The following is an 11,663-nucleotide window of genomic DNA, read 5'->3' on the forward strand; positions in this document are numbered from 1 at the left end:
TATAAGTACAAAAAATTGGAGAAGCAATGTTGCCCTATTATTAATGCGGTGGAAAGGGATTGCTGTTGTGGCAATGAAGAAGGAACAGCTCATAAACTCCTCCTTCTTTGTGCTTCCAACTCATGCAACGTCCTCATAAACTGTCACATCCACCAAATGCATGGAATTGATATTCAAACATCTGTCATCCTTTTCCACCACCATTTTTCTTTGGGGGACAGATATGTTTGCTATATACTAGCAATATTAATAATGCGTTGTGTCATGATCCTCATCGTCTAATTATGTATAATTACAACTCAAATTTGGTCTCATGTATCATTTCAAGGAAATTATTTATCATCGAGACTCCCTTCTTTTTTGAGTACTTAGGCTATAGGCTACTTAACCAAAAAAAAATCTTAAAAAAATCCCTTCTTGTGCGGGTGTTTCATGCATATTTCCATGATCACAAGTATGGCCTAATATGATGAGATTTAATTAGCTTATAAATAAATAGCTTAAATATCATCATAAAATTGAAGTATTTATTTAAACTTATGTTATTCACTTAATTTATTATCTTAGATGTAAAAATAGATATACATTATTAAAGTGTGATTAATTTTACTTGAATTTTTTTTTATCTAATTAATTTATAATTTTTTCTTAAATGCAATTTTTTATTTAACCACCATACTTGGTAAAACAATTTAGTTAACCAATTTTAATTAGCTTATAACTAATTTGACCAAAATATACATTTAAAAAAGTCACACTCAATTTTTAAGCACAATTATGAGTATGTGATAATGATAAAAAGTGTTGAATATGTTTATTTTATATATAAATTATAATTTTATCTTAAAAATTATCATTACATTCAAATATTATTATTTTCTTTCTCTTGTTACCTCTATTCATCATCTAACATGAAAATATTTATTAAATAATAAATTAATAAAATTTGAAATTAAAACACCCTCAAGAAATATATGATAAATAAATAAAAGATCTTGCTAACCAGTGCTTTTAGTGAAGATTAAGGAAATAATGGGGAATTTTTTTAAAAAAATTATATGGTACCGCATTTAACATCATATGAATGTGTAATTTTACCTATTTCAATATAGCTAGCATTTCCTCAAAAGAAAAAAATCAAGCACCTTGGATATCTATGTGGGTGCGTGTGTGATGATTAACTTAACCACAAGTACTAATTGTTCCTTTCAATAATGTAGCACTCCTAGGTCCTAACTAATATAGGAGTAATTAGGTTGTTTCTTTCTATTTATTTATAATATAAGTTAAGTCTAAGATGATCCCAGCCTTATGCTTTAATGACAATCAATAAAGTATAAGATCTTTTTTGGAAAAAAAATAGTCATGATTGTACTATACTCATTCAATTAAATTAACTAGTTGTACGGGATAAACATATGGTATGAGTATGTTTATTTAGATTTTCATTTTTTATTTAACTATAAAAATGAACATGAACGTCTTCCAAAAAATATAACAACTCTTACTTGATTTGTGTTAATGTCCCAATTTTATTTTAAATATATTAATTACTATTTAATGAAACTGGACAACTGAACAATATTTATTTAAAAAAATATTAAAAATATGTAAAATCACAATAGAATGATTACAACAAGTGTAGTATTTAACATGTGCATAAACATACATAATAAAATTAATCTATTTATTTAACTTGTGTTATTAACTTAATTTATTATTCTAAATGTAAAAATAGACATACACAATTGTTAAAGAGTGTGATCAATTTTACTTGAGTATTATTTTTTTAATACAATTAACGTCACAATGTTATCTTATATGTAATTGTTTTTATTTAATGGAAAATAACTATTGAGTAATATTTATTAAGAATATGTTTAAAATATGCGAAAACACAACTGAATGAATATATAAAATTTAGTATTTAACCTGTGCTACTCATCCAATGTAATTTGCACATGTGTAAAAATAAGCATAAACAATTGTCATGACAAATTTTACTCAAGTTTTATTTTTTTAATCCAACAAATGTTATAATTTTATCTTACTGTCTTTATTCAATAAAAATGAACAATTGACTAACATTTATTTAGTTTAATTAGTGATTAGATATAATGACATTGCTCATAATTAATTCAAAAGGAATAATTTTAACTAATAAATATGAGTTATATTACTTTTTAAAAAGTGTGAGTTATATTGTTAATAGCATAATAAATGAATCTACATTCATTAAAAATAATGGTATCTTGTTAGTAGACTAAACAATAAATCAAGAGTATTAAAAGAATTAAAAATCAATACATTTGTGAATGGTCATAAGTTACTTTGTTATTAAGAAAATAAATACTACCATTTTTTCTTATATAATAATATACAAATTTTAATATTTCTAAAATAAATATTAATAATATATATATATATATATATATATATATATATATATATATATATATATATATATGTATGTATATATAAAGGTTAACATATGTTTCATATGAATTTTGGAAAAAAAAAGACTTCATTAATTATTTCTTTCTTTATTGGCAATGATTAAATATTTAGATTTATATGCCTGAAAGAAAAATCTCATGAAGTAAATCTTATATATGATATAAAGTTACAACATTTTTTTATAAGCACATTTGAAACTTTTGAGTCAATAAAAGGAGTGTATTTAAATATACTTATCTTATAGTTATTCTCACAACTACTATTTTTATATATAAAAAAAAATATTACTTTGAACGCTTACGAATTTTAGCTAATAAATTTTTTATGTGCTTTTTTTTATATATACATGGATATAATGGAACACTTTATTGGCTTCCAAAAATCTATGACTATCAAAATGAATGATTATCCAAATCAATTAGTTCTAATATGGTTACTTTGAAATATACAAATATAAATATGGACTAACATCACATAAATAAAATATATAATAATTTTAAAAAATAACTTTTATACTTTCAAATTTTAAAAACAAGAATGTTTTCCTATAAAGAAATCTAAACACAATTCATTTAAAAGTTATAGTAATTTAAATATAAATATCTAAGAATATCCTAACGTAAAAAAAAAAAAACCAAATATTATAACAAAAAACACCCAAATGAAATTGTCCTGACATTGATATCTATACGATAGATGGAAATAAATATGGATTAGCACAATATAAATAAAATATATGATAGTTTAAAAATATAATTTATACTCTTTCAAATTAAAAAATGACATTTTGATATAAAAAAAATTTAAACATCATTTATATAAAATTGTATATATTAAATTTAAATATAAATATCTAAAAGTCTCTTAACATAAAAGAAACCTATTATTATAAAAAAAAAATCATCGCAATGGATTTCCTTATTATAGTTACTTGTGTGATAGGTGAATATATATATATATATATATATATATATATATATATATATATATATATATATATATATATGGATTAGTACAACATAAATATAATTTAATTGATTAAAAGATATAAATTTAATACGTTCAAAATAAAAAATGAAAGATGTTTTGATTTAAAAAGAAATGAAAACATCATTCATACAAAATTTGTATACATTCAATTTAAATATAAACATCATCCATAGAAAATCTAAGAATTCCTTTGACATAAAAAACAATCATTATCAAAACAAAATCTCCCAAATGGATTAATATGATAGCGCAATTTAATGAAAATCACATTGTGATTTCAAATTACAAATAAGTGCAAGTTTGGGTACCTTATTACTTACCCATGATGCATTAAAAAGAAAGCTGAGAAATAAAATCATTTTTTTAGCCCACGGAAACCTATTAGACTATCTATTTTGAATTCGTTGTAGATTTTATCTACGAGTACAATTTTTTTGTCATCCATAATCGATATACTTATGATTTAGATTAAAAGTTGGATCAAGCAAAATAAATATGAGAGTTTACCAATTACCAAAGATTTCACAATTTTATTGTATAGTTATTTGAAGGTAAGAGGAGTTCTCCTGTTTCCATTCAGAAAGAAAACAGAAATATTATAAAAAAAACTTAAGTATATTTTTTATCCTGATATATACCTGAATAAATTTTTCCTTTGTATTTGGTTCCTAATAAAGTTTTCCTTTACAATAGGTTCCTAATATTTGAAAATTTTTGTGCAAGTTCCCTGCTGTTAGAAAGGATCCGTTAACTACTCATGTGGTCGTTAACTATGCACGTCAGCAAGCTACCTGTGATATCACGTCAGATTAAATGTGACATGTAAATTGACAACGTGTTGTCTGACATGACAACATATTTTAATTTAATTAAAATGAATAAAAATAAAAGATTAGCAACAACATTATACAAGGTTCCTATTAAATTACAATTTTTGTATCAGATCCCTATGAAATTGCAAGATTTGTATCAAATTGCAGAATTATACTCTGATAACGGTGACAATAACAAACTTGTCATAACATAACAAAATAAGAGTACTTAACATTAAATAATGTAATTACTAAGTAAAGAATATTGGACATGATCTCTCATAGATGACAAAGTCCGTTACATTAAACCAGAATACAACTTTGGCTAATGTAGTACAAATAAAAAAGCCAACCAAAAAGGCCTAATTGCATCGATAAACAACCAGCAAACCCAAAAATAAGTCTTCTTCAATGTTGGTTTCAAAAATTGCACTTCTAGACTCATATCTACCCGATAGGAAGGCTACTAACTTCTTCAGATAAGATTCCTAAACCAAATTGAAAGACAACCTGTCAAGACTAGCAACAACACTAGATGTTGCTTGTTTTGGAAAAGCCAATCTCACACATAATTCAATCAGTCATCATGAAACCCTAGAGTGCATGTGAACCTAAGGTGACAAGAAGGGATCACCATTATTTATGGAATGTCCTTAGACCACCAAAGGTTCGAGGCCCGATTGTTCCACTCTAGTCCTTGGACCAAAAGTGATCTTAATCAAATGATCCACAACCCTACAATCATTAGTGCTTAAGAGTCATTTTTACATTCCTCCATTCATTTAGTACATGCGACCTCCCTAGGAGGGAGGACGATCCATAGTCCCTCAAGTGCTAAGCCTGCTAAGTCATGATCATGTGTCACTCTCTTGCCGATCCATTAGTATTAATGAACCTCCCTCATGGGGAGGACGGTCCAATTATGTTTAGTACAAATCAAACATAATAATAAATTTTAATTTTAATTTCAAAAGTTATGAATATTCATATTGCACACCATATTATAGAAATTTTCATGTTTTTAATTTGAGAACTCTCCTAAAGAAAATATGAAATCCAACACAGATAATTTTTTTGTCTTAACCCTCCGATTTATCTGGGAAAAAGGATTTTGACTAATCCAAAGTTTAAATGAAAGATAAGTAAAATCTTACCAATAATTCTTTCTTCCAAAGATCAAAATAAGATACTATCTGATTGATTCAACCTTAACTTTAGCATATTAACGCTTGTGTTCAATCACTTGGTTATCCAAGATAGATAATTGCCTTCATAGAATATCAACAAATCATAAATGAATGGACTATTGCTTTCTATACAATTGACACAATGGTGTTACTGAATATATGATTCATAATATTGCCCTATACATTTTTGTGCAGCCAACAGATAAGCACTGGAGTTATTATGGCATTGAATGGAATGAATAGCACCAGGCCGTGACATAAATGACAGTCTCAGCCAACAATTGCAAGCAAACTTTGTCTAACAGCAGGAATCGAGCAAAGAATGGATCCAAATATACCATTCAGAGCATAAGCAATGGCACAAAATGGGAGAGCCTCGGGTTCCTTGGCAGACAAAGCTGCTGTTCCAAGCCCGTGGGCACTGAAAAATAAAATTTAGGTCAAGAGAGTAAGTAAATAACCATGCACGCACAAAGAAAATGTCATTCAACTATTATTGCATGTTTGGTATAGATTAATTTTTGAGAAATAATCACTTATTTTACAGAAACTCCCTCATGAAGGTGGCGAAAATAAGAAATTGTTTCTTCAAAATAAGTTGAACCATACAATGGAAATCATAAAAAATCCTCACTTTATTCATCAGAGTACAGAACCCAGAAAGAAAAAATGTTGGTGACCTTTAACTTGTGGCAGTGGAAGTTTTGGAATGCAGTGAAAATGGGATTTTGGTTAAGTAAACTATCTATTGATCACAGAATATACCTAGAAGCAGTTGCTATTCCCCGAGCAATTGGATCACGAAAGCTGAGTTTATCAAGGGTTGCTTGCACAAAATTTGCTCCAACCAGACCGGTTAATACAACCACAGCTGCTGTGAGAGATGAATTGGCTCCTGCGACAAAGGGAAATTGTCAAAGATAGAACTGTGTACAAAGAAACAAATTAAACTTTTTAGCATTCCTTTCTATCTGTGAATGTATTCTTTAAACAGGTTAAGACTGCATGACCTCTGGATTTTGTCCATTAACTTTGATCAAATTCCAGTGTAAACAAGATTATGGGGATAAATGGTTGCAGTGTGGGCATAATATTTACCGTCAAATAAGGATACAATGCTGAGGGCCAATGCCACTGTGATACATCTGGGTAGAATGGACACAGTTAAAGATGGTTCTAATTGAACAAGCCGTCCAACTAAGGCTGTTGAGTACAGTGAGAACACTGTTGAGATGATGACAGAGGTGAAAATCTCGGCTGCATGTCTTTTCACAAGCTGAAAATGATCAACAAATCAATAGTCAATGTCTCAATGATATAATGACTTATCCAATCATTTCATATGGGATGCCAAAAAAACTTTGCAAAGCATGTTCTGTGTTTGGTTGGGTATATATCATGTTAATGACTGCCAAGTGGAACATTATACGTATAAGGAAATAATATGTTTATAGCTCTACGCTCTCCAAGGAAGTCATATGCATTCAAGTAAAATCAAACTCCATATAGGTGAATGACTATTCAATTCACCTTTCACAGGTATTTGCTAATTTAGCAAGAAATTAAAAAAAAAATAAATAAAACAGATATAAGATATGCTTCTGTATAACTAAGTTAAATTACCTATCCAGACAAAAAACAGAATAAAGCTAACATCAAGTCATCATTTGGTACAACTTACCATACAAAGAAAGGTGCCTATTGCAAACAACCAAAACGCCTCATAGCCCAACCCGGGTGGCTTAGCATCATGGCAATAAGATAATACAATATTGTTATTATGCACTTGTCCTCAATTTTTATGAATGCGACTTAAAGAGTCAAACTATTCAAAATGAAGTCAACATCACCAATCCACACTCATAATTTTGAGGAGGACGGCAAGGCTTACTTGGTTAAGAAACATTGACATGAAGTACTGTTATACTCTCTTATTGAACTAATATTGTATATCATTAACTATACTATGTACTCAGTAATAACATAGCATATTAAACATTGCCTCAGTATAAGTCTACATGCAATCTGTCTAACATTGTAAAATATCAAAAGCAATTGACAGCAATGAGAACATACTTTATTCATCTTTATTTTTTTATAGCAGTATAGGATTTATTTACTGAGAAACTTAGATGGTTTACCTTTCTTTGCTTAAACATAGAGAAGGAAAATGAGAGAATAACAGATCCTAAAAATCCCATTAAAATGTCACCAGCTCCAGGATTTGATGATGCCTTTGTAAGGTAATATCCTATGAATGTAGAAAGAAGAATCATCAAAAACAAATATGGCTCATTATGCTGAAATGGGATTAATAAAAGAATTGCATGAGAGAAGAACCATATTGTGCATGACAGAGCAAAAGAAAAAAATTATTTGAAATTAAATGATAGGTCAGGTGTACTCTCCATGCAACTAGATAGATGAACCACTATAATTCCTAATTATTCTTGAACTAAGATCAATCCCTATTGAGTTGAAAAGCTTTTTGTCTACTAATGGTTTCGGCTACAACCGAGAAGCACCGTGAACACAAATTACATCATGATAAAGATATATTACATGTGGGTGCAAGATGCAGAAGATGGGAGCTTCTTTATGGATGTTAGGGGGACATGAGAGTGCACATTGTTGGTTATCCATATCTTAGTAGGATGTAGTAGCGACTGTTCTTATTGAAAGTTCTTACACAAACAAGGATTAAAAGTTTTAAACTATTATGTCTTAGGCTAAAAAAGAATTAAAACAGACCTTAATATAAAATTAAATGTTTATGGGCTCTTTCAGATTCACGCATAATAAGTAAAGACTTATATTATAAAAGTTACAACAAATTTATATCATTAAATAGTATCTTGTAATAAATTTCCATCACACTCTCTGGCTACATAAAACAGAAAGTCCTTTAGTGACACAACTTTACATTATTATAACTATCAGGCTGTATATCAAACCAAATCAGTTGAGCTTGGCTGAATATTACCTTAATCTTAGCAGAAAGTCATTTGATACCTCATTGTCCTAGTAAAAGGTTTTACAAACCTGATTTGAACAGTAACAGTTCACTACTCATTACTCAACTTGCCAGCTGACTTCAAATGCTTATCATAAATCATAAGGTATGTACACTGTACAGTCAGAATAAGTTTCAAACTAGTAATTTAAATCTTAAGCTTCTTTTCCTAGTTGAAGTTAGCAACTAAATTCACAGAAACTTACATAATATAGTAATTAAATAGTTATCTTTTAAATTTTAACCATACCTAGCACAGGTTCAAGTCCTGACTTGGAAAAATACCCAAAAGCAAATGCTGTCAGATCTGCTGATAAAGCACAGCAAATTATCGGATGGAAGACCTTCTTCACATTTGATGGCAACCTGGAAACAGAAAATAGCAACAATTAGTGAATTTCTAGAAAAGATAAAAATTCCAAACCATAACAGTGTGTAATAAAATTTTAATAGCAACATGTGATACAAGAACACTCTTTTTTTTAATGTTTTCTCGTCAGAAACACCATACTTGGGAAAAAGCAATTTTCCACGTGTATATGCAGCAGTGAAAAGGAAAATATTTACCCCGAGCCAACCATGTAGCCTAACACTGTGGCTGCAAGCAAAAATGGAAGGCATGTTCTGGCACTTGTACCCAGTGCTGTAGGGTAAAATAATGCAGATACAAATGATATAAGGAGAACAGCAGTCCAAGTCCACACTTCAAGAGAAGAAAATGGAGCAGGCTTTCCCATAGGCTCAGCATCTACCAATTCTGTTTTCACAGCTTTTCTAACTGCGATAGCCGTGTAACCAGCAACACAGAGTGTAGCCAGCCATCCTCCAACTGAACAACATTATAGCCATTTTTAGCATGTATCAACATAGGTTCATCATACAAAAGACAAATTTTGAAAAGAAAAGACGGCAATGGGATGATTTGTCGCTTAAAAATTTAAAATGTCATACAAAGTTTATGAAAAAATGTTGAGATGATCTAATAAGTAACTGTAAATAATCAAACTAGTCCCCAGAAAATACGGGTCACTTATATTAGTCCCTAAATTATGAACAGTACACCCAAGGTTGCATTTCATCAGTCAAATTAGTCCTCAAACTCCTAACATGGGATCTAATTTGACTATATACTCACTAGTCTAATTATTTACATCCTACTAATTATCTAGTAAATCACCATTTTTATTCCTGAATTTATAATTTGATATAGTCCCTGAAATTAGCTAAAATACAAAAAAAAAAAAAAAAAAACTCTTAATTTGGTTTTCCATCAACAAAGCTAGTCCAAAACTTGACGTCTTGGCCCCTTTGACTGACATGCAGTGCCTGTGTCCTTTTACATGTATCGATGTATTCCCAGTCGCGGGAACAAGTTTTTAGAACTTCTTTTTTCTTTTCAAATTTACCTAATTTGAAGGACTAACCGATTAGAGCGTTACAAATTCAAGAACAAAATAGTACTTTAGTCATAAATAGCTGGCTTCACTAGGGTCTCTTTAGATGAAATAAAGTTCTTCCATAAACATAAAATTAGTTTATGCATCAGCTTTTTCTAGAAGCTTAATGATATTAATAAACTCTTTCAAGAACTGATCTTAATTTTTACATAAGCTAATTTTAGCTTATAAAAATAAACTTACTTCATGTATTCTTTTCTTATTTACTTCTCCTACTAATACTTATAGAGAAGCTTATTCCAAACAGTGTCTAAATAAACCATACTTGAGAGAGAGAGAGAGAGAGAGAAAAACGTGGCCCAGCTTCCAGCAACTTAGCCTGAGCAACAAGAAACAGATAAAGAAAAAGGAAATGAGAGAGATGAATTGCAGAAAGAAGCAAAAGAAGCATTAACCTAAAATGAGGCCAATTTTGGCTCCAGAGGCAGCGGGAATATCTTTGACAGCAAGAGGCAAGACAACGAGAGAGGGAACATAGAACAGAGGGAGCCATCTCTGTATGAACATAAACGCGGGCTCGAAGAAGCTCACGAACGCCGTGGCGGCGGCGGGCACGGTGGAGTCGAGGATAATCAGAACCGAGAATATGCAGAACATCCCAAACAACGCGCTCGGGAACTTGATCGCGGCAGCCACAAACGCTTGCTTCAGAAACTTGTCCACCGCGAGAATGAGGCCCAGGGACACCGCCAAATGAAGCACCCCAAACACCTGAAAAAGAAAACAGAGACACTCATACGGTTGTAGAACGAAGGTGTTGGAGATTCCACATCGATTAATGATACGACAAAATTAGAGAATATAATGGCCTGTTTGGGTAATCTTCTTTAGAAACACTTTAGAAGGAGTGCTTATAGAGAAACTTAACCAAACCTGAGAAGGAGTGAGACGTGGAGAGAGAGAGAGGGAGACTCACGGTTTGGGTTAGCGAGGTGGAAGTGTTTCCGGTGTCGGCTTCGGATGATTTGGCGGCAACGTGTCTGGTTTTGCAGGTTCCGTTAGTGAGCGTCAGTGAGAAAGTGGTGGACGAAACGGTGCGTTTAGGGGCGGCGTTGAGAGTTGAATTGGGAAAGAGCGTGCGGCGAAATAGAGATGGGGTGAGGGAGGGTGGTTTGAGTTTGAGAAGTGAATAGGGTAAGGAATGGATTGTGGTTGCCATGGAAACGGGTAGAGAGATGGACATCCTGCTCCTGCTGCGACTTCGACTAGAAAGGATTTACATTTTTGTTTGTGGGACCTGAGAGAGAGAAAGTGAGAGAAATTGTATGGACAAGAAGGAATAGTGTTCAATGAGATGAGATCAGACACGAGTGTACATCCATGAAAGTTCCTGCCTACTTAGATATCAAATACGGTAAAATTTGAATGTTTATCGGTGCGTTTTGGGCTGGCCTTAGTAAATTTGATTTCGAAAGAAATTAATTTTAAAGAATTTATTATAAAATAACGTGTATATTTTTGTTTGATTAATGATGTGAAAAAATCATAAGTATTCTGTTTCAAGTAATAAAATATCAAATTGACAGAAATTACTAATTTATTATTATGATTCAAGAAGATAAAACTAGAACAAAACACCATTTGATTGGGAGAAAATATTGATAATAAAATAAAAAGGAAAAATAAATTAAAATAAACAAATAAAAAATTTAAGATTGTGAATTTGCATAATGATTTTTTAATGGGTTAATTTTCTTACTAAGCATTTTTATTGGTTTTCTTTAAACGCGAATTAAACTAAGATAAT

The 11,663-nt window shown here is 30.5% G+C and overlaps 1 protein-coding gene across 1 annotated transcript; it reads right to left on the bottom strand.

Moving 5' to 3' along the window:
* Positions 1–5,550: 5,550 nt before the first annotated feature.
* Positions 5,551–11,255, bottom strand: LOC100775540 (plastidal glycolate/glycerate translocator 1, chloroplastic). The gene is made up of 8 exons (XM_003547765.5): positions 10,833–11,255; positions 10,312–10,627; positions 9,027–9,288; positions 8,710–8,825; positions 7,588–7,697; positions 6,545–6,722; positions 6,212–6,341; positions 5,551–5,867 (listed from the first exon to the last, which is right to left on the bottom strand). The coding sequence occupies exons 1-8, from the start codon at positions 11,097–11,099 to the stop codon at positions 5,717–5,719; spliced, it is 1,530 nt and encodes a 509-aa protein (XP_003547813.2). The 5' UTR covers positions 11,100–11,255; the 3' UTR covers positions 5,551–5,716.
* Positions 11,256–11,663: the final 408 nt, after the last annotated feature.

The sequence above is a fragment of the Glycine max genome, chromosome 16 (assembly GCF_000004515.6).
Source record: "Glycine max cultivar Williams 82 chromosome 16, Glycine_max_v4.0, whole genome shotgun sequence".
NCBI lineage: Eukaryota > Viridiplantae > Streptophyta > Magnoliopsida > Fabales > Fabaceae > Glycine > Glycine max.